The sequence below is a fragment of the Ascaphus truei genome, chromosome 4, assembly GCF_040206685.1.
Source record: "Ascaphus truei isolate aAscTru1 chromosome 4, aAscTru1.hap1, whole genome shotgun sequence".
NCBI classification, from domain to species: Eukaryota; Metazoa; Chordata; class Amphibia; order Anura; family Ascaphidae; genus Ascaphus; species Ascaphus truei.
In genome coordinates, this window is record NC_134486.1 from 70855519 (window position 1) to 70880434 (window position 24916).

At 43.1% G+C, this 24916-nt stretch overlaps 1 protein-coding gene and 1 long non-coding RNA gene across 3 annotated transcripts in view; one reads left to right on the forward strand and one right to left on the reverse strand.

Moving 5' to 3' along the window:
- Window positions 1–24916, forward strand: part of PLCB1 (phospholipase C beta 1) — an 810170-nt gene that overhangs the window by 556868 nt on the left and 228386 nt on the right. For both annotated transcript variants that reach the window (XM_075596018.1, XM_075596020.1), the window contains exons 11-12: window positions 16641–16798; window positions 18271–18353. In XM_075596018.1, the coding sequence (XP_075452133.1) occupies window positions 16641–16798; window positions 18271–18353 (241 nt within the window). The remainder of the gene's footprint in view (window positions 1–16640; window positions 16799–18270; window positions 18354–24916) is intronic.
- LOC142492853 (uncharacterized) overlaps window positions 16506–24916 on the reverse strand; it is a 39084-nt gene continuing 30673 nt past the window's right edge. Inside the window, exon 2 of the long non-coding RNA XR_012800917.1 lies at window positions 16506–16722. This is a non-coding gene — a long non-coding RNA (uncharacterized LOC142492853). The remainder of the gene's footprint in view (window positions 16723–24916) is intronic.

Below are 24916 nucleotides of genomic sequence, written 5' to 3' on the forward strand. Positions count from 1 at the left end.
CATATATACTATGTCAAACAATGCTCCAAATCAAATACACTAATCCAAACAGATACAAATACAATCATTAAAGAAAAATAAAGCATCAACACAATTAATTTAACATCAATTAATCCAATCACCAATCAATTACAATACAAATCAATTACACACTTCAAATCCAACAAACAAACCATTGTGAAAAATAATCTGTCAAAGTAACCATCAAACAAAATCTATCTTCCAAAAATAAGACAATAAAATTATCTATAGCAACCAGCCTTTAACTAAACATTTGCAAAAATTTTATGTACATTAGCAACACATTTTTACACAAAGCAGCAAATTACAATTCAAAAAAACATCCAAACAAGGCAAGCCAACACGTTTTTATTATACCTGTATGTATGTCCATCTATAGTTTACAGACATAAATACAGGAGCAATAAAAGAGCATTAAAAACAATTGAATCACATTAAAAATGAACATACAATACAACCACAGAATTGGCTGTGCTTCAATTGCCTTTAAGATGACGTCATGAAAAGAAAGATGGCTGGCCTCACATGGTACGGTAGCCAATCAGAGCGTGGGAACTCCATCCCAACGCTGATTGGCTCAAGTAGACCATGTGACAGAGGCTTTGGGGAGAACGGATGTGACGTTATTGAAAGCCTGTCACATGGTACTTGAGCCAATCAGAGTTGGGATGTATTCCCCACGCTCTGATTGGCTACCGTACCATGTGAGGCTGGCCATCTTTCTTTTCATTACGTCATCTTAAAGGCAATTGAAGCACAGCCAATTCTGATTGGCTGTGCTTTCATTGCCTTTAAATGACGTCTTCATTTTTTTTTTGTCGGCCAAAACACATGGTTTTCACGGCCCAATCAGGACCGTGAGAACCATATGACGAAAATATGACGTCATAGGCCTTTAAAAGTCTATGTCGTCTCATTTTGAGGCTAGACGCCGAGGAGGAAAGACCTCCTATGAAGAAAGAAGACCAGGGCGTGGCGGATGAAGATAAGAAGACCCCGGAAGAAGACAGAAGAAGACGGAGAAGACCCCCACTATGGATTACAAATAGAAAAAAGAAGATAGAGACACTTGTGGATGGTAATGGGTTTTTTATTTTATGGTTACCTGGTTCCTGTTGTTGGATTAGCTGCTCCAGTGCTTCCGGTTCCCCTTGATTGCTGTGACTGGTTCATCTAATGGTAAGTAAAAAAAGAAAATGTATTTTATTTTTATTTTACAGGTTTTTTTGGATTTTTTTTCCTGACGTCCATTTTTTTTTTATGTCCATTTATTTGGCCTGAATGTATGTATGTCACTATGGGTATACATACGTACAGGACAAATCAGTGGTTGTATTGTATGTTCATTTTTAATGTGATTCAATTGTTTTTAATGCTCTTTTATTGCACCTGTATTTATGTCTGTAAACTATAGATGGACATACATACAGCTATAATAAAAACATGTTGGCTTGCCTTGTTTGGATGTTTTTTGGAATTGCAATTTGCTGCTTTGTGTTAAAATGTGTTTATAATGTACATGTCATTTTTGCAAATGTTTAGTTAAAGGCTGGTTGCTATAGATTATTTTATTGGCTTATTTTTGGAAGATAGATTTATTTTGATGCTTACTTTGACATAGATTATTTTTCACAATGGTTTGTTTGTTGGATTTGAAGTGTGTAATTGATTTGTATTGTAATTGATTGCTGATTGGATTAATTGATGTTAAATTAATTGTGTTGGTGCTTTGTTTTTCTTTGATGATTGTATTTGTATCTTGTTTGGATTAGTGTATTTGATTTGGAGCATTGTTTGACATTGTATATACAGTAGAGGCATCGTTTATTCTAACATTTGCCGTAAACTAGCCGGGTTACATTCTGGGTATGTGCTGGGTATGTGCTGGGTATGTTCTGGGCTAGTTTGAGGCATGTTTAAGGCATTTCTGCATTGACTAACGACCCATAGGATTAACACAGCAGGGATCCCTGGCAGTCCCATTCAGTTTGAATGGGACTGCCAGGGACCCCCGCTGTTAATCTGATAGGCCATTAATCAATGCAGAAATGCTGGGGCTAGTTTAAGGAAAGTTTAAGGCATGTATTCAGAATGTACCTGGGTGTTTCCTGGGTTTTTTGGGGAATTTCCACTGGTTTTTGTTAGAATAAGAGTTGTCTCTACTGTATGATGCAAAGATTAATTGTATCATGTACACATTGTCAAATTGAGTGTATTTGGATTTATTAGATATTGATTGAGCTTGGTGCTGTTTGATATTGGGAGAGATTTATATTTGGCCATGTACAGTATTTATTTGTATATTGGTTAATCATGCATATACAGTATATATATATATATATATATATATATATATATATATATATACACACACACGATGAAGCCACTGTACAAATAAATGGGTGAAAGGTGGGTATCGGGTCAGGGTGGCTTAACCCCTTAATGACTGTAGCGGTTAATAACCGCTAAGGTCATTAAGGGGTTAGGGGACATTAGTTTGGCACTTTTTCTTATTTTGTATATTTTTCAGCACCCCAGTGTATGGACGGGGAGAAAGATGCGGGTGGCCTTCATCGTGGGTGCCGGACAAGGGTGAGTACAAAATGTATTTAATGTATTTATTGTATTAATGTATATTTAATGGGCAAATGCATTATTATCCATATGTGGATAATAGTAATTTTGCACATTAATGTAGTGTATGTGTTAGGGGACGGGGGTATTTTTTTACAGTATTGTTTAATTTTTGGGGGCACACTTTGGTACCGCAGACCCGCAGGGACCCCCGGACGCCCCCGGATGCCCCAGCGGACACCCCCGGACACCCCCACGGGCCTGTTGTATGGATGGTATGCCTGCAAAAAGGTAAACAATTAAATTTTTGAAGTGAAACTTCTTTAGTGGCACCTATTCTGATGGGGTAAAACGGGAGAGATGGGGGACAAATGTGAAACGGAAGTGACGTCACGGCTCCCCCATCCCTCCCCCCCACATACCTGCTGTGACATGCGGCGCCGCTCCTTACGGCCACCGTTCCCCCCACGCAGCCGCAGTGACATGGGCGCCGCTCCTAACGGCCGCCGTTAACCCCACACGTCCGCTGCCATGGGTGTACAAAGATGGCTGGCGCAGAGCTTCCGGTGTGGGTGTAGTTAGATGGCGGAAGCCCCGCAAGTCCTCCGGCTGTGAGAGGAGGAGCCGCTACTCAGCCTCTCTCCTTCCTAACTCCGCTTCCCCTTCCCTGTGTCCCGCTGACTGAGCGACGCCGGGGCCGGAGGAGGAGAGCCGCCATTCCCCCCCACACGTCCACACAGACATGGGAGGTTGAGGCGCATGCGCAGATTTGACCGCCGGGTCCCTCAGGCCAGGAAGCTATCTGCATCCGTTGATGCGAGGCAGCGCATGCGCAGAGTCGCACGCCCCTCATAGCAGCGTCGGAGGCTGAAGTGGAACCGGCGCCGAGAGTAGAGATTCATCTATCCCCATCCCTCCCCGATCCACGCGATTGAACGAGCACAGCACTGCACGGGGGGTGCTCGCCTCTCACCTCTGACGGCTCCGGTAACGCGGGAAGCGGGGGTTTGAGTGCGCCGCTTCCAACGCAGCACTGCCGAGGGGGGGGCTCTCAATCACAGTATCTGCCCCTCACATACGCCGGGCCCGGTGCGGTCGCATCTCCCTGGGGGTGGGGGGGAGGAGAGACTCAGACAGAGCCGCCGCGGGTCCACAGCTCTGCCTGCGTTTTTTTTTGGGGGGGGGGGAGAGACTCAGACACAGCCGTCGCGGGTCCGCAGCTCTGCCTGGGGTGGGGGGAGTCAGGAGAGAGGGGGCAGGACACAGAGAGACACAGATACACTGACACACATACACACACTGACTGACACACACACACACACACACTGACTGACACACATACACACACTGACTGACACACATACACACACTGACTGACACACATACGCACACTGACTGACACACACACACACACACACTGACTGACACACACACACACTGACTGACACACATACACACACGGACTGACTGACACATACACACACACACACTGACTGACACACACACACTGACTGACACACACACACACTGACTGACACACACACACACACACACACACTGACTGACACACACACACACTGACTGACCCACACACACACTGACTGACACACACACACACACACACACACACACACACACACACACACACTGACTGACACACACACACACTGACTGACACACACACACACACACACACACACTGACTGACACACACACACACACACTGACTGACACACACACACTGACTGACACACAAACACACACTGACTGACACACATACACACGCACACTGACTGACACACATACACACGCACACTGACTGACACACATACACTCACTGACTGACACACATACGCACACTCACTGACCGACACAGAGAGACATTCACACAACACAGAGAGAAAGAGACATACACTGACACACACAAACACACATTGACTGACACACACACACATTGACTGACACACACATTGACTGACACACACACACACACACACACACATTGACTGACACACACGCACACACTGACTGACACACATGCACACACTGACTGACACACATGCACACACTGACTGACACACATGCACACACTGACTGACACACATGCACACACTGACTGACACACATGCACACACTGACTGACACACATGGACACACTGACTGACACATATGCACACACTGACACACATGCACACACTGACCGACACACATACACACACTGACCGACACACATACACACACTGACCGGCACAGATACATACACTGACTGACACACATACATACTCACTGACTGACACATACACTGACTGACACATGTGTGCCGAGCACGCGCGTTATAAGTCAATTTCTGTGACAAAAGTCAAAGAAGTTTCACTTACTATGCGCGTGCACAGCACACACAGCTTTTTTTTTTCTAAGTCCAGCTTCTTTTGCGCCTGCCTTTTGCTGGCATGTTTGTTTGGCGTGTTTTTTAAGGCCGATTCACTTAGCGCTGCTTAGTGAATCGGTAGTACTGGCAAAAATCAGCGCAATAGGCTGATCGTGCGCATTTTGTGCCGAGGGCATAAAAAATACCTTTTAAGACCGATAAAGCGCAGTTATCGCTGCTTAGTGAATCGCACTGCAGCCTTATCGGGCTTAAAGGGTACTTTGCGCTCTTAAAGCCCTTTAACGGAGCTTAGTGAATCGGCCCCATTGAGTTTTAAGGATAGCACTGCTTCAGCACAGGTGGCTCAATCAGTGGCTCAGTTGAAGACTGCACCACTTGTGCTGAAGCAGGGATATCCTGAAAACCTGTCCTGTTTGTGGCCCTTGAGGACTGGAGCTGCCCACCCCTGGTGTAGCATAATTACCATCCAGATACCTAATCACAGCATACTTCTTTTTTTGTAGTAACAAGTTAGAATTTGACACTCAAATGCATTTCTTTACTCTATCCAGAATGCAAAATCTGAGAACATACCATTCACATCTTACTTGTGGTACAAGCTTTATATGCAACTGGCAAATAAGACAGCTGGTCTGTAATTAGATGTAATTAATAGATGGGAAGCATGCATTTTAAAATTGCCAGGTATAGATTTCAATCTGCTACATATACATATGAGAACCAATAGACTTGTTATAATATGAAATCGGATTGTTGTTGTGAGTTGTATATATGCCTTAGAGGGTGTAATTAGTCATGAGAGTAAACCCTTACAAATGCTCCTATTTAAACTTCCAAATCAATTGTGGAAAATTGTCAAAATGATTTGGTCATTACTGTTTGAGTGTCCAGCTACAAATGCCAGTACCTTTTGTGGCATTCTACACAGCAGGCTAAAGCATTACAAAATCATACAGAGAAGCATGTGCACTGAACATACTGTATTTTTAATTACAAGGACCATTTCCTGAGCTTTTAATGGAAACTCTTGGCAGAACATCAAGTGCTGATTACTTATTTAGTAGCTGCATTGTGTTTGAGTTTTTTTCAAGGAAATGTTTACAGCCTATGTTAAAAACAACATACAGTAGAGGCAACTCTTATTCGAACAAAAACCAGTGGCAATTCCCCAAAAAACCCAGGAAACACCCAGGTACATTCTGAATACATGCCTTAAACTTTCCTTAACTAGCCCCAGCATTTCTGCATTGATTAATGGCCTATCAGATTAACAGCGGGGGTCCCTGGCAGTCCCATTCAAACTGAATGGGACTGCCAGGGATCCCTGCTGTGTTAATCCTATGGGTCGTTAGTCAATGCAGAAATGCCTTAAACGTGCCTCAAACTAGCCCAGAACATACCCAGCACATACCCAGCACATACCCAGAATGTAACCCGGCTAGTTTACGGCAAATGTTAGAATAAACGTTGCCTCTACTGTAGCATTAAAAAAAAAAAGCTGTGTGTGCTGTGCACGCGCATAGTAAGTGAAACTTCTTTGACTTTTGTCACAGAAATTGACTTATAACGCGCGTGCTCGGCACACATGTGTCAGTCAGTGTATGTGTCAGTCAGTGAGTATGTATGTGTGTCAGTCAGTGTATGTATCTGTGCCGGTCAGTGTGTGTATGTGTGTCGGTCAGTGTGTGTATGTGTGTCGGTCAGTGTGTGCATGTGTGTCAGTGTGTGCATATGTGTCAGTCAGTGTGTGCATGTGTGTCAGTCAGTGTGTGCATGTGTGTCAGTCAGTGTGTGCATGTTTGTCAGTGTGTGCATGTGTGTCAGTCAGTGTCTGCATGTGTGTCAGTCAGTGTGTGCATGTGTGTCAGTCAGTGTGTGCGTGTGTGTCAGTCAGTGTGTGCGTGTGTGACAGTCAATGTGTGTGTGTGTGTGTGTGTGTCAGTCAATGTGTGTGTCAGTCAATGTGTGTTTGTGTGTGTCAGTGTATGTCTCTCTCTCTGTGTTGTGTGAATGTCTCTCTGTGTCGGTCAGTGAGTGTATGTGTGTCAGTCAGTGTGCGTGCGTATGTGTGTCAGTCAGTGAGTGTATGTGTGTCAGTCAGTGTGCGTGTGTATGTGTGTTAGTCAGTGTGCGTGTGTATGTGTGTCAGTCAGTGTGCGTGTGTATGTGTGTCAGTCAGTGTGTGTATGTGTCAGTCAGTGTGTGTGTGTGTGTGTGTCAGTCAGTGTGTGTGTGTGTGTCAGTCAGTGTGTGTGTGTGTCAGTCAGTGTGTGTGTGTGTGTGTCAGTCAGTGTGTGTGTGTGTGTGTGTGTGTGTCAGTCAGTGTGTGTGTGTGTGTGTGTCAGTCTGTGTGTGTCAGTCAGTGTGTGTGTGTGTGTGTGTGTGTGTGTGTGTCAGTCAGTGTGTGTGTGTGTCAGTCAGTGTGTGTGTGTATGTGTCAGTCAGTCAGTGTGTGTATGTGTGTCAGTCAGTGTGTGTGTGTGTGTCAGTCAGTGTGTGTATGTGTTTCAGTGTATCTGTGTCTCTCTGTGTCCTGCCCCCTCTCTCCTGACTCCCCCCACCCCAGGCAGAGCTGCGGACCCGCGGCGGCTCTGTCTGAGTCTCTCCTCCCCTCCCCCCAAAAACGCAGGCAGAGCTGCGGACCCGCGGCGGCTCTGTCTGAGTCTCTCCTCCCCCCCACCTCCACCCCCACCCCCAGGGAGATGCGCCCCCCCCCCCTCAGCAGTGCTGCGTTGGAAGCGGCGCACTCAAACCCCCGCTTCCCGCGTTACCGGAGCCGTGAGAGGTGAAAGGTGAGCACCCCCCGTGCTGTGCTGTGCTGTCCTCGTTCAATCGCGTGGATCGGGGAGGGATGGGGACAGATGAATCTCTACTCTCGGCGCCGGTTCCACTTCAGCCTCCGACGCTGCTATGAGGGGCGTGTACAGATGCAGCAACGAGTATCCGAACACTTGCCTGGGAAAATCTGGGGCAATCTCCCAGTAATGCTGCAACATTTCTGTGACATTTCTGCAAACAGACTAATGGCCCATCGGATTAACACAGCGGGGGTTCCTGGCAGTCTAATTCAGTTTGAATGGGACTGCCAGGGACCCTCACTGTGTTAATCCGATGGGCCATTAGTCTGGCTGAAGAAATGTCACAGAAATGTTGCAGCATTACTGAGGTATTGCCCCAGATTTTCCCAAACAAGTGTTTGGATACTCGTGGCTGCATCAGAATGGTCAAGATTTATACCAAATTGCTAAAATACCATGTTTGGATTTGCAAAACCCTTTGAAATTATGTTTAAATGACACTGCTTGATGGAAATATTTCCATAGAGCTAATGTTAGAAAGTCAGCAAGCGGCTTTTTATTGATTAACTCCTGAAAGCCTCAATCCTGGCAAAAATAGTTTTCGTTTCCCGTATATGGAACCAAGGTTCGTAACCTTCTAGTAAAGGTTTCCTAATTTGGGGCAAAACCATTAATAACATTGACTGGTTGAAAAATAATTATCATTTTATTTCCTTCTAAAACAACAAAATATGTGTTCCTGACTTATAAAGTGTGCTATCACTTTTGCCTTTTTCTTATCATGGCAGATTTGGGAGAATAAGCAAACACTTAGCACAAAGGGAACCTACAAAATACTATACTGGTTGCTCATTTATGAACCAATCGCATAAAACAATTTTAATTGCAGTGTTTGTTTAGTACCGGTTACAATTTATCATTGTTGTGTGTACGGAGGCAGATGATGGAGCAGGAAATTTTTAATGCCAGGACTGAAATAGCAACACCTTTCAAGACAAATACTGTACAGACGTTAGCATGTCAAATATCAACGCCCTCACATGTGTATTTTTAAACTCTTCTATCACAGTAACAAGGAAAGCAGATGCTCTGCCTCCTTTATATTTGCTTTCTGTACGTACCATGGGAAATGTGCTGACCACTAAGCAATTTCTAATAAAATAAAAAAAATCCATGGTTGAATAAATTTTAATATAAACAATATTTTCCGTAAATTTTTGAAGTGACTATCTGGTATATGTATTGTCTGAATGGCGAAAATGCCTGGTTTGGGCTTTCACCTGTAATGATTTACCAATCCACAGAACTCAGGGTGTGTAAAATTAGAACGTTTATATGGCTAGGGGGATGGGCACATGTTGTGCTGCCGATACAATCATTACCAAGCTAAATGGTGTATTTTAGGAAACGTTTATGTTTAACTATCATATAAATACATTATACAAAATACAGTGTTTAACTGCCACTTTAAAATGTTGTGAGCCAATTTAAGACAGAGTTTTTGCCTTCGAGATGAGGCAGTATTGCCTTTTAAGTATTTCTTGCTTTATTCTCTACATTAACAGGTGCTCATAAACCTGTCAGCAAAGTGTGAGCGATTGCATGTTCTTACAGTAAGTCTCATTTATCCATTTCTCTGCTTCTATTCTTCACTTTTGTCTTTTTTAATACTTTCGGCACTCTACGTTATTAGTTTTCCCTGTAGCCCCTTCTATTCTATTCCTTTTACTCATAATTCACTTTGTAACACACATCAGTACGTGCAGGTTATGATATTCTGTACTCACCGCTCAATGCTACTTATTTAATAACACAGCCATTTGACTTGGATCTTTGCTGTGTATACCTGGACACTTTTCAACAGAAACGGAGATGCAGTTAAAGTTACTCCAGGTCTGAATATTTTCCACACTTTAGTAAATGATAAAATCCAATATCAAGATATTAATAAATAAGCCTTTTAATTGGCCATTCACTCAAATATAGGAACTTAAAGGTTCAATCCCAAGTACCCAGCCCAAAAAACAGCCCTTTGTAATGAATATAACAGCATAATTGTCTTCCTTAAACAAATCTAAGATATGGCTGTTTAAATCCTTTTGGAAATTACAGTATTAAAAATGCCTGCGGTTTGGGACTCCTGAATGAATTAAATGTTTGCCATTCAAGTTTGTCCCCTAACGCTATTCCATCCTGATCTTCTCAGAGAGCCAATAAAGTTAAGAGAACGGGGTTGAGCTCTTGCTGAGCAAACTCTTGTTGAACAGTGGAAAATTGTGCACAAATATTGCAAATCAGCAGATGCGCAGAATTTGATCTCAGTTGGGCATTTCATAGAGGGTGGGACAAAATATAGTTGTCCAAAATATATAGAAGTATATGTGCACTCAAAAATGAAAGATACTTGCCAGTGCTGAAACTCAATGGTGAAATCCCATAGAAATGAAGTGAAAAGAGTAGCGCTGTAAAATAGTGGTCAAGTGGTTAAAATGTATATATCTGAAGGAGAAAGCTCTGCTGTGTGGGACCGAAACGTTAAATGAATTAATATTAACCACTTGTCCACTATTTTGGAGGTTTACTCTTTTCACTCCAAAATACAATAGGGAAAACTGAAAAAAATACAAAGTGCAACACTTTGTGCAATTGGTAACCAGCAGTTTTGCGCATGAAGACTTTTACCAGGACATACAGAACAACTTTTTTTTCAGTCAAAAACGATCCCTGATGAAGGGGCCATGAGTGTGCTCCGAAAAGTTGGAATGTCTTTGACTATGTATAAAATACATTTTTTCACCAACCAAAGGAGGAGAACATACCAGCACAAAGAGTCACTATACATTCTTCTGAATGGAGCCAGAATAAAATCAATTTACAGGTGTAGCAGCCCTTTTTGCTCCGGCAAGCGCTTTGTAAAGGGACACACATAACGCTCCAGTGGGAGAAGACACCAATGTAAAGCAATTAGCCATGTGAAAAAGGGGCGGGGCTAACAGATTATTGCACCCGCTTGCTCGCGACAGCAAATGCAATAGCACCTGCGTGACAGGCTTAACCCCTGTCTAAAAGGGCTTCAATAGAAAACCTGTATAAGTCTGATAAGTCCACCAGGGAGCTGGTTAATTGCAGCTACAGACAATTAGCCAGTCTCCACCTGGCTCATCAGACACAGGTAGAAAAGCCTCCTGCTTAAACTGCAGGGGATCGCTCTAGCACATGGGAGGTGTATGCTTACAGTGAGCGATCCTAGGGAACCAGCCCCTCTATTCCAGGACACAGCGGTCACTGGAACCCGGCAGCGGGTGCCCCCCATGGACACCAACCCAGACCCGGACTGAGGTAAAGAGCCCCTGATAACAGGCACCTCTTTTGACTTTTAGTCAGAGGGGTAAGAGGCCTAGCCTCCCAGCCCTTCAGATGGGGATTGGGAGAGTGCGTTAAACCTTATGCTGTTTGTTTATTTGTATGCTGCCTTAAAGCTGTATTGTTTGAAGATATAGGCTAAATAAAAGCCAAGGTCTCCCTCTTCATACCTCTGCACTTGTCTCCTGCAGTCTGCTATATCTATTGTATTGTATTTAAAGCTAAATAAATAGAGGTTTTTCTTATCAATAGGTAAAGAAGCACTGTTGGTGCAGCAACATGTGGCAGAATTTCATGGATCCTTTTCTAGTGTGTTTTGGACAATGAAAGCAACAGATCATGTCTGATGGGAATAGTTTATCTGAAAATGCACATATAATATTAACCTAAGTATTGCTATAAACTGCTGCCCTAACATCACACTATTCTTTTTTTTTTATTATAGATAATGAGACATGAAAAAAAATTGCAGATAAGGATAGTGTGAATCAAAAGCTGTTTTCTAGGTTTAAGACCAGTGATTCAAAATCCTCTTCTCAGAGAGACAGATATACAGTAAATGTTCATGACATAACTAACCAATATTCAATTCATGTCAATGTGCATCCCAGTGTTTACTCTTATTCAGTGTTTGTTATTAAATAAAGATGGGCAATTTTTAGGGGTTGATTCGTATCCCCTGCGGATTGGCTGGTTCCTTTAGTCTGCAGATTTCCGTAAATCAAACTCAAAAAGGGCGATTCGTCTTTTTTGTATTTTGTTTTTTTTATCACCAACAATCCAATCCGATTTTAAGAATCCAATCCGCCGATTGGATTCTTAAAATTCCCCAGCGGATTGCGGAATCCACAAATTGGACTGGTAAAATCCACCAGCACAGTGTGTCCAATGGCGGGTTTTGATTAATCCACACGGATTGAAACTGGAAAAATCCACAGACAGATTTTACACCACGGAAAGGATTTTCACCACGGAACGGTTTTGAATGGAAAATCTGGGAAATTCTGCTAAACAGATTTTGACAGTTTTGCCAATCTCTATTACTAAAATGTGGTTACACTGTATTGCGGCTTCTTTAGGACTAAGATGAGAGGAAGCGGTTTGGAATGCTGTAAATTCATTGTTATTATTGGAGATTGCATCATTTTCACATTCATTGGAGAAAGGTGTTAAAAACAGTTATATATTCCCAACTTTAATAAGATGCCAAATATACCTTGTCATGCTGTAGAGCAGTTAGTCTTAACTTTTTTTAAAACTACAGCGCACTAGATCCTCAAGTATTTACCTATGCACCCCACACTACTAAATAATATATTTTCATTAAAATGCGTTAAAAAAAATATGAACTCAGGATAGGATACAATAAGTGATTATAAATAGAGGCCGGAGGCCAGAAATGAGGCCTTGGTGGTTGCTAATACTTGTTTGCAGAACTAAAATATCGTCAGGGTTTTCATTTTTTTTTTAAATTTCCGTTTCTGTTTAGGCAGTTCTAAAAATGTGTTGTTGGTTTTTGTTTTTTTCACGGATCCCCTGGACCTGCTCAGTGGGGGTTAACAACAGCTTTTAGTATAACAACTATATCACTTACTGGACGGTATGTTCCCCATCTCCTAACTGGGTTTGTTTTATGATTAAGTTCAAGGCCATGATTAAAGTATATATCCTCCAAGCAAGGCTCTGTAGTCTGTCATTTGCTACACCTCGATATACAGTTAGATTGGCTAGAGGACTGATGGTATAGTACAGCATGAAGATGCCTAGCATTATTGCAGATAAGTTACATGTCTTTCTTAAATAAGAGTAAATATTGTTTGTTCCTGAGTTGCAAATTTCAGCCACGTACTGTACAATGCAATTAATGGTTAGGGGGGACAAGTAGGGATATGTAATTTTAAAACAGCTGTACTAACTTATCAGGGCATACATATTTCAACTTTAATATCTCTTAATGTTATGACAGTACTTCAGTTTCAAAATCAGCATTTATTCTGTCTTTCGTTTTTATATTTTTGATTCAAATTATTCATGTTTAGGGGCTGTATAAAGTTAATATGCTGATTTTCAAAATAAGGGCACAGTTGCTATTAAGTGTACAATCATTCACCCTCCAGCAAGGTGGCAGCAATGACCTAGAAGAGGAAATTGGAGGAAAGAAAGACCAAAATAACATTTGTATACAGTATGTAAGGATACTAACAAAAAATGAAACTACAAAATACATGGTTACGACCATTCCAGGCTGTAACTTTTTATTTATTTTTGTTTACAATCCCAGCATGACTTACTTAATCTAAATAATATATTTAAAAATGTTGGGGGGGAGGTTTCACATAGTATTGTACAGTCTTACTCATTAGGTGCATGTTGAGGCTGTGAGAGGCACGGGCAGACAGAAATACAATTTTGACGGCCTCCAGTTTTCACCCACCCTCTTTAAAAAAGAGCCTTCCATATTTTCAGTTTCTCAGGGTAGTCAGAATAGCGAGTGACAGTGATTATAGGGCAAATGAATCAGCGCAGACTGCTGCTTTTACAATTCCTATAACCTGTACACAAAATCATATACATTATAGAAGGTAAACTGAATGGAAGGTATTTCCTGTACCTGCACCCTAAAAATGACAACGTCTTTCAATCTGAATGGCACATTTGGAGATGAGTTTTAGCAGCATATCAAGAGGCTGTGGCCTAGTGAGGAGGTATTGTATTGTACTGTATGTCTTTATGTATATAGCGCCATTAATGTACATACTGTAGTGCCGACGAGTATTCTAAAACAAATCTGGGGCAATCACCAACAAGACCCAGGTACATGCTGGGTACATGCTGCAACATTTCAGTGACATTTCTGCAGACAGACTAATGGCCCATCGGATTAACAGCGGGGGTCTCTGGCAGTCCCATTCAAACTGAATGGGACTGCCAGGGACCCCTGCTGTGTTAATCCGATGGGCCATTAGTCTCTGCAGAAATGTCACTGAAATGTTGCAGCATGTACCCAGCATGTACCTGGGTCTTGTTGGAATTGCCCCAGGTTTGTTTAAGAATACTCGTCGGCACTACAGTATGGGATATGTCTGCAGTGTTGCTCAGTTTCTTGACCCCTGGAGAGATATGGTTTAACTTTTACCTTTGCTGTTTTCTTTTTGGCCTCTCTTTAAATCAGCTATTCTCATCGTTATCAGTCACTATCAGGAGAATGGACTGTAGCGCCATCTTCCTTCTCTTGGCCACCCTTCTCTGTCACAGGCTACACTTAGGGATTCCTTGTTGTTTCAGCATGAAGGGGGAGAGGAGGCAGCTGCTGTCCAGATGTGACAGTTCACTTAGGGAACACAATGGTCAGATTGTATTGACAGCTGACAGGTTTGCAGCGAACAGTGGAAGAAAAAAAACGTTGGCGTGAGAGAGGATAGCACATACAGTACAAGGTGGACATTGGGAGATACAAGTGTAACACCCCTTTCCCCGCCTAAGGGAGATCTGTTGGTACTTGGTAATGTTATAGTGCTGTAGGGCTCACTTGTAAGCTTCCAGGAGGTCTGAGTCTCATGTTGGTATAGGGAGTAGGCAACAGGATGGGCTTTCAAGATGGTGAAGCACCTCAATCGTGCAGGTCTCTGCCACGGGCAGGGGTTTATCCCCACAGGAACATTTCCAGTAACTCAGCCACAGACCAGGAATAGTACAACAGGGTTTATTGCTGGACCAGCTCATACAGTTCCTTCTCAATATTACTCCCATGCAAGAGAGGAACAATCCCACTGATGTTCACAGGACTTATCCCTCGCAGCTTGCATCTTGCATCAATGGTCAGAGCCTGGCTCGCAGGACCTTTCCCCTTGACAAGGCCCCCAGGAGCTTGATGCCCCTGGTCTAGTACTTTCCCCCTTACCCCTTGATGGGGCAAGGTAGAATCCAGTCTACTCCCTAAGGAGCAGGCTGCACTGGAACTCTCATAGAACAGAACTAAATTTGGAAGTATGCCATCTTTTATACAAAGGAAGGGTCCCACTCCTAAGCTCCGGTAACTGGGGAGCACTACTCCAGTGAGCCCACCCCCCCTGGCACATGCTCCAACAGTTTCCAGACTGCACCTGGAAACCGATACAAATTAACTCTCTGGTGGGGAGACACATGCTGGCCCATGTGAAAGGAATTTAACCCCAACACTGCCTGCTCTTACCTGGACTTATAATGTCAGGGCCAGAAAATGCATAGCCTGGGGCACTGAGCTACACAGGGATGAGGGAATGGGACACATAGGGAATTGATGGTGTTGTTTCATCCCTTTTCTACCATAGAGGCCTAGAATGTGTTGACTTTCAATAAGCTCCTCTCAGCCATACCATACTCCATATTATGCCTTTTAATGTGTGTGGTAGCTCCTACAGTCCTATTACATGCACTGAGGGTCCTAATGTTTAATTTTTACCATGTTAATATATTTAATGGATTGATAAAGATGTGTAACATCCTGCAAAAATGGTGAGAATGACAAAGGAAGGCAAGGAAATGAACAACTTCTCAAAAGTCAAAAAGACAACGAATACATTTTTTGGAGAGCAAACTACAGTATACAGTTCAATTAACAACATTTTAGGGATGTCTTGTCCCTTCCTCATATTAATTTATTTTCAACATAGGCTTTAACTGTGAAGGGTCAAGATAAATATAGTAGTCCTGGAGCTTTTGCTTTCAAAAAAAATGTACTAATTTCCTTTTAGACTTTTGAGGTCCCTTTCTTTTGGATTACTTTGGCCTTTGTGTTTGACTTGGAAACTCCCTTGGAGGATGTTCACGAAACCTAAATAACATTTATATTTTCTTCGGTTTACACAGAATAAATGTGACAAAAGATTAGCTTCCATCTTTGCGCTTTGTCAAAAAAGATGAATATACAAAACTTCACTACAGGCATACCCCGGTTTAAGTACACTCACTTTAAGTACACTCGCGAGTAAGTACATCTCGCTCAATAGGCAAACGGCAGCTCACGCATGCGCCTGTCAGCACGTCCTGAACAGCAATACCGGCTCCCTACCTGTATCGAAGCTGTGCGCAAGCGGGGAGACTATAGAGCCAGTTACAAATGCGTTATTTACATCAGTTATGTACGTATATGACGATTGCAGTACAGTACATGCATCGATAAGTGGGAAAAGGTAGTGCTTCACTTTAAGTACATTTTCGCTTTACATACATGCTCCGGTCCCATTGCGTACGTTAATGCGGGGTATGCCTGTACTTATGCTGTAGTTGTAAATTTAGTTGTAAATTATTTTACACTTATTTATGGACATTTTTTATACTTTCATATCAATATATGTTTATAAAACAAATATTGACTCAGGTGATGTTTTTCTATTTTAATATTTAAAAACTGGAATATGACTTGGTGATAAAATGATCATATCTAGTAACATTATTGATACACTTGATATATTTACATATTAAGATAATGTTTGGTTTATTTTATGCTACTACAGCTGGACAGCTTGCTGGTAACTCCTCAGTAGAGATGTATCGTCAAGTGCTCTTGGCAGGCTGTCGTTGTGTGGAGTTGGATTGCTGGAAGGGACGAACAGCAGAAGAAGAACCGGTCATTACACATGGATTCACCATGACAACTGAAATATCCTTTAAGGTAACACATCTACTGCATGGATAATTATACATGTGGAACCCGTCTTTATTTCCCCAGACTGTTAGTACATATGCTAGGGCGAGGACCCAAGTCCTACTCCCCTATGTGAATGATATGCTAGGCCACTAGCAGAGAGCTTGGCAGACGTAAGACATTATGACACAACACATATCTTTGAATAACAGGGGCTTGTATTTAAAGGCTCACACAAAAACACATTGGTGATCCTCTATCGGGAGGATCATACACTTGTAATGCAACACAGGTTATATAACAATACACCAACATGTAAGTCACAGCATGTTAGTCTTTCAATGTCTCTCCTAAAGTCCGAAAGACCGCATGTTGTTCAGGGACCCTTTATAGGTATGGGCACAGTGTTGGAGCTCCTAGGTGTGTTGGATTAACCGTTGCAGGTCTGTTACTTTGCAAATACTTGTACAGAAACCAGTATGTGTACTGTGGTGTTTGCAAGGGGATCCCCTTGGGGTTAGTCATGTCTCCCGGAACATGAGTAGCTGATACGTGGGGTGGACTTTGATTCTCCTATCTGTGCCAGCTCAGAATCAGCAGAACTGCATTAGTTTTGCTCACATGCTGGTCTTGGTCACCAACCTCACTGGTACAGTGACACGATCCTCCTGATCTCTGCAGTTCTGCTCCCAATGTGCTCAGCTGGGGGCTTAAACTTTCAATCATATCAAACCTTCCTTGTATTCTCAGTCATTGACTCAAGAGCCTGTCCATAAATCACTTTTTTTTTTTTAATGGGCTAAATTACATCTGATACACTTTGTTTGTCACAGTATTGCATCTGGGAGGTTTTGATGTATCATCCCTAAAATCCTAATTTACTTTTCAAACCACATTTTAAGTGAAAAGAAGAAAGTATCGGTGTAACATAGAATCAATTTGTATTTGTCAATCAATCAGAGCAATTGCAATCTGCAAACAGTGTATCATTTTGAGGTCCACTGCGATCTGCTCAGGAGTCAGGACCAAGGGTTGCCGTCCATCAGTCTGTCTATTAGTGGTACTCTTTTGATGTTTGGTAATGATTGCCACAAATGGTTAACCAGGCTGAAACAGACCAGAAATGACTGGTAATCTGGCCTTATTGGAGAAATAGTGCAATTAGGTGCCAAGAATCCCCCCAAAATACAGCAGTGCAAAACAGCATTTGGAGAGATGCAGATTGGGATGAATGCATAATGCATGCTAAAGTAAGGCAATCCTCTTATTGGACAGAACATAACTTGCTTTCTAGTAGCAATTTTATAGCAATACATACTGTATTTATGTTTAGTTGTTACAGTACTTTTAAGTGGTAATTTGTTTTTAATGGAAGTTAAAATAAATAACATTGCAATCTTATCATTGTAACTGTTTTGCTGCTGAGGGGGCATAGAGCACTTGTCTTCAAAAGATATATTGGGGAAAATATGCTTTAAAAAGATTTCTTTTGATTCTAGGAAGTTATAGAAGCTATTGCTGAATGTGCATTCAAGACCTCACCGTACCCAATTCTTCTGTCTTTCGAAAATCACGTAGACTCGTAAGTAGTATGAATTTATGTATCTTTATCTATATAGCGCCATTAGTGTACATAGCGCTTCACAGTAGTAATACACGTGACAATCATATAAATAACAAATAATACAAATAACAGATCATGGGAATAAGTGCTTCAGTCATTAAAGTAACATTTCGGAAGAGGAGTCCCTGCTCCGAGGAGCTTACAGTCGAATTGGTGGGGATAACGTACAAAGACAGTAGGAGGGCGTCCAGGTAAGTGCGTCTGCAGGGGCAAAGCTTTATGTATCGTGTATAGTATTAGCCGCAGTGCTACTCATATGCTTCTTTAATCAAGTGGGTCTTAAGGTATGTCTTAAAGGTGGATAGAGAGGGTGCTAGTCAGGTATTGAGGGGAAGGGCATTCCAGAGGTGTTGGTTCCAGTGAGAAAGGTTTAAGGCGGGAGATGGCTTTTGATACAAAGCGGGTAGAGAGAAGACATCCTTGAGCAGAATGCAAGAGTCGGGATGGTGCATAGTGAGAAATTAGGGCTGAGATGTAAGTAGGATAAAAGAGTGTAAAGCTTTAAAAGTGAGGAAGAGAATGGAGTGCGAGATGCAAGATTTGATAGGAAGCCAGGAGAGTGATTTCAGCAGGGGAGACGCTGAGACAGATTTTGGAAATAGTAGAGTGATTCTGGCAGCGTTTAGGATAGATTGTAGGGGAGACAGGTGAAAGGCAGGAAGGCCGGACAGCAGGAGGTTACAGTAATCAAGACGGGAGAGAATGAGGGCCTGAGTCAAAGTTTTAGCAGTGGAGTAACAGAGGAAAGGGTGGATCTTTGTTATATTGCGGAGAAAAAAGCGACAGGTTTTAGAAATATTTTGAATGTTAGAGGAGAATGTGAGAGAGGAGTCAAGTGTGACCCCTAGGCAGTGTGCTTTGGCTACTGGGTGAATAATGGTACTTCCAACAGTAATGTGGAAGGAGGTAGTAGGGCCAGGTTTGGGAGGAAGTATAAGGAGCTCTGTTTTTGCCATGTTAAGTTTAAGTCGGCGGAGGGCCATCCAGGATAATATCCCAGAGAGACATTCAGAAACTTTGGTCTGTACAGCAGGTGTAAGGTCAGGGGTTAAAAGGTAAATGTGTGTGTCGTCAGCATAGAGGTGATATTTAAACCCAAGAGATGTGATTAGGTCACTTAGAGAAAGTGTGTACAGAGAAAAGAGGAGAAGTCCCAGGACAGAGCCATGAGGTACCCCCAAAAGAGATCAATAGAGGAGGAGGAGGTGTTAGCAAAAGAGACACTGAAAGTACGATGGGAGAGGCAAGAGGAGATCCAGGCAGTCGAGGGTGGTCTGAGTAGAGAGTCAAAGACAGAGAAGAGTTGGCGTGGGTTAGACTTGTGTGTGTTGATTAGTAAAGAAAAGTAGGTTTGTTTAGCCTGAGAGGGCAGAGTTGAAACAGGACAGCATAAATTTGTAGTGAAGGAAGTCTGCAAGAGAATGAGATTTCCTCCAGAGTCGAGGAACGCAGCATGCACGGGTGGGAATTTAGCCAGGGTCTGGGGTTAGAAGGACGAGGATGTCAGAGAGAAATCGGGGCATGTAGATCAAGAGAGGAGGATAAGGCAGAGTTGTTGTTCCTGACCAGGTTGTCAGGGTCTGAAGCAGAACAGAGAGGAGAGGGAGGAGCGTAAAGTGGAATCAAAAGCTGGTAGGTTAATAGAGCACAGGTTTCTGCAGAAACAAGGGCTAGATGGAGATGGAGAGGGGTAGAAGCGAGAGAGAGAAAACGAGAGGAGGTGATGGTCAGAGACGCGAAAGGGGGAAATGGAGAAATCAGTGATAGAAAAGTTTTTAGTGAAAACCAGGTCTAGGTAGTGGCCAGCCTTGTGGATGCTGGCTGCAGTCCACTGTTGAAGGCCAAAAGAAGAGGATAGAGACAGAAAGTGGGAAGCCCAAGGGAGAGAGGGGTCATCAATGTGGCAATTGAAGTCCCCAAGGAGAAGAACAGGGTAGTCTGAGGAGAGAGAAAAAAGAAAGCCAGGATTCAAAGTGAGAGAGAAAGGCAGAAAGCGGATGAGTAGAGGTAGGTGGGCGATAGATGACCGCCACATGGACAGGGAGATGAGAGAATATCTGGACTGTGTGAGCCTCAAATGAGGGAAAAGCAAGAGGGGGGGAATAGGAAGGGTTCGGTAACGGCAGAGAAAAGAGAGCAGGAGCCCCACGCCTCCACCCCTGCCATCAGGGCGTGGAATGTGGGAGAAAGAGAGGCCACCATAAGAGAGGGCAGCTTCCAGAGCAGAGTCAGACTGAGTGAGCCATGTCTCAGTTATAGCAAATAGGAGCAGAGTGAGAGAGAAAGAAGTCATGCACAGAGAGGAACTTGTTAGAAAGGGAGCGAGCATTCCAAAGAGCACAGGAGAAAGGGAGAGAAGAGGGAGGGTGACAGGGGATGGTTATGAGGTTAGAGGGGTTGACACCAGAAGGAGTAGAAGTTGCATGTGGGGGGTGAGGACGAGAACATGTAGAAATAAAGCAGGGACCAGGATTGGGAGAGATATCCCCAGAAGCAAGGAGGAGAAGCATGGATAGAAAGAGAATGTGTGAGGATGATTTGTAGGGGTGTGATTTAGTGCAGGGGGTATAGCTGTGATGTGCCAGAGGGTGCAAGTAAGAAAGCAGTTCATGTGAACTGAGAAACGGTGAAGAAAGGAGAGATGGAGATATATGAATAGAGTTAGAGTGCAGTCTGGGATAGATAGGTCAAAGGCAGGAGTCAGGAGTCAGGACAGGGCCAATAGTTGTTGTCCACTTTTTCGATCCAGCACTAACATTCTACTTTAAACCTGTCTACTTACAGCAAGGCTGCTGTGTGCTGAATATATACTTCTAAAATGTCACCTAACTGGCCCAAGCAACATAATTAGCACATGTGAGGGACATTAAAACAGATGGTTTTTCTAAGACGGATGTTGTCTTGCCCAAGTGTGAAAGCTGAACTGCATTAAATTCTGGTCCCGGGATCCCTGCTTCACAAGGTACAAGCCCCCGTATGGGATACGGGTACCTCCGGCAAGTTTAATTCTCCCGTGTCACGTGACCGGGATATTTAACTGTACAGGAGATACCGGATCCCCTAACGAGGTCTGTACTTCAGGAAGCAGGGGGTCCCCTGAGCTGAAATGAATGGGGTACAGCTCCAGAGACCCCCTGCTTCAATACTGTGTTAATAAAATTAAAATTAAATCAGGGTGGTCGCCTGTAAGAGCTGTGCAGGGAGATGCAGCTCTCAGCGCAGCTCTTACAGATTGAAGGGAGATCCCACAGTAAGATCTTTGTAAAAGAAACGGCTAAGTCGATTGGCATTTTTGTACCAAACGGTATCTTCCCAGCGAAAAATCATACTGAATACCGTTTTTACATCAATTTTATACCATGAGGTAACAACGTGTGATCTTAACGAAGCGACCTGAATAGGCCCCTTTACGCACTTCCAAGCCTGTCATTGCTCATAGAAAATGATTATATAATTATTTGTCAAGATAATTCTTTTTTTATATATATCTACTGTATATCAAGAAACCATCATATAGCAGAGAATGGAGAGTGCAAGTTCTCAGTATGAGACACACATGTAGCCAATGTTTTTTCTCCAGTTGGTTCGTTGCTGCAGTTGAACCAGCCGTGGGTAAGAAGGGGGTGGAGCGACTGCTATTCAACCACAGGAGAGCACCAAAAGGTGCAATAATGTTGTCTACATCTGTAGCTTTTGTTTGCCGTTCATTAAAAACAGTCTTATGCAGTCACTGTAGTTACTGCAGTATTCAATATACTTTAATTATGAATAAATATAAGTGTGTACCCGCTGCCGTACTGACTAACTCTCCTATTTATGAAAGAGTCACAAAATGTTTACCTGAAACTGTTATTATTTTTCTGATGTTTCGCTGAAAATAATTCCTTAATCCCATGGCAAGTCAATAGAATCACAAATCTTCCTGAAATGCTTGTGACATGGTGCATACTGCAGGTCAGGCTGGGAGCATCTCTATAAGAATTGAAGCTGTTACAAGTATATGGTATGCTTATGATTGATATAGTCATCTTGCTGGAATGATCCTTCTGAGTTAAATACATGTCCAGTCATTGGAATCGGTTTACTAAAGTAAATCAAGCTCCTCGTATCAACCATCCTCTTCCTTCCAGCTCCTGTAAATATATTTTTCTCAGCTTCTAGTCTGCTACTAGAACAGTCAATAAAAAAAACAATGAAAGTATCTGTAACTGACAGCAACCTTTATTTTTTAGGACTGAATAATGTTTAGTTAATTGCATGCCAACCAGTTTTAAATCAAATTGACATATGATTGCAATGTAATGGCATGTTGTTACAGATATCTGAAAACTCCTCATTCCATTACTACTGTAGATTATATTTCAGTTTCAGCTCTCCATTTTTGACTACAATATACCATAGTAAAATGATGTGCTGTTTATTTCACAACTGAATCTGTGGCAGAGATGTAACAAACTTTACTTTCTCCAGTGAGATATGTATTGAACATGTTTACTTAAAAGAACTAAACATAATGCACTTTAAATAGCTGCTTTTTCTGAATGTTTGAGCTAAACTACCAAGATATCAGGCCATTGCCAGACATGTATCAAAAAATGAATTGGGTGGGCCAGGAAAGTAAGGGAACTGGTCGCATGTCAGCTCTGCTCCGACACCACAAGAAAATCAAACATTAAAAAAAAAGGCAAAATATGAGCACTAAAACAATAAGAACATATTTTATAAGCCCTGGAACCTGTTTACCTAGATCCTGGTCTGGAATCACCGGTTAAGCGAGAGCCAGACCCAGAAAATCACGGGTCCCCCTCCATCTCAATGCGAGGGAGATAAGGTGGCTGACCTGACCTATCAAGATCCCATCTTGGCCCAGGTAAATCGTGGGTGAGCTTGGGGAGCTGTGCAGCTGAAGCTGTCCCTACCTTATAGCAGGGGAGGGATTGGCGTCTGGATTGGCTCCGTAGCCAAGATAGCCCTGAAACGTATACCAGACCAGGAGGGGGGGGGAGGGGAAGATAGTGAAGCAACAAGGTTGGCCGTCGGGCCTGCATGACCAACCGCTAGCAAGCACCCAGTACGGTTAACCGTCATGCCGGCTTCCCCATCGCATCTCGAGAGAGGATTGTGGCGCCGGTAGGTCCGGATGAGGATCGATTCGATCGGCGGCATCTAAGGGGTAGCGTGTCGGTGAGGAGTGGAGGGTGCCAACCCATGAGGGAGTCCACTCAGCGGAGCCATCGGGACTCGGAGATCGTTGGCTAGAGACCAGGATTTTCCCCTGGTCACCAGAGTACTCCATCGGCAGGATTGGCAAGTTTAGTGTTGCTCAGTACATTCCCCGCATCCCCTGGCAGGGGAGCCCAATTGGGAGAGAGGCCTGCGGTGAGGTCAGGCGGACATTTCATTTTCTGTGTTTGAGGCGGATGTAGCAAGGAGATCTGCTCTCCCCAGGGGGTTTGAAGTCGCGGCTGGATAAGAGCATCCCATCGGAGCTCCCCTGGTGAGTGAGACCAGGGCTGGGAGGGGAGAGATACATAGACAGTGAACCTGCCCCCGTTCTGGTTTAAACCGGTCAGAGGACAAAATGGCCATCACAGGTCTTTGAGGAGGAGTGGGGTGGCTGCAACTGGGTCAGGAGAGGTAAGCTAGTCCCCTGCTGATTGAATGCCTGACTGTGTCAGACCTTAGGCACGGTGACCCCCCCCCCCCCACCTCCTCACATATTAAAATAAAATAAAGATGCAGATTGATGCTATGTAGGGAATTGCTGAGGTGGTACAATCTATCAGGCAATTTCCACATAGTGGGCCAAATTAGCTAGGAGCCCCCATCCTTACTTCCCATAGGAGCTGCCAGAAAAGAGCCTCTTTCACCAGGCAACACACATAAATCCCAAATACAAATATAAGGAGGGGGCTGCCTGATTTCTACAGACTATGAAACCAGATATTAGAGAGCATGGGCCCTCCCACCCTCCCCAAGAAACATCAATGAATAGAATAATTTAAAAGCTCAACCTGATCTTGCATGGGCATGCTACTGGAGAACTGTTTGGGCAGTTGGGATTGCTTCACCCATCAGGCAATGCTTCCCACTTGTGCAAACTCACCTGCAGAGAATGACATTATTTCATGAAAAAAATTACACCGGAGGGCACATATGCGACAGCTCAGATGATGGAGGACTAGACAGTTAGCTCCATTACCCAACAGTGCCACTATAAAATAAATCACCGCGAAAATAGAGTGACTAAAGACAAAAAAAAAACACATCTAAAATCGGAACACCCAAGGATGTCCAAAAGGACACTAAGACAGAGACCATCCTCAACCTTAAAGAAATATTTCCAATCTGCCGAAACAGAGCAGGAAAATAGACCCGTGGCTTCTGCATCACAATATGGCTCCGACTCAGAGAGGGACAACAGGAAATAACAGAGCAACAGCAGAGAGAAAGACTTAGTAACGAGAAGTGACTTAAAAGCCGATCTAAAAATTCTCTTTGGGGACTTGAAATCGCTGTTC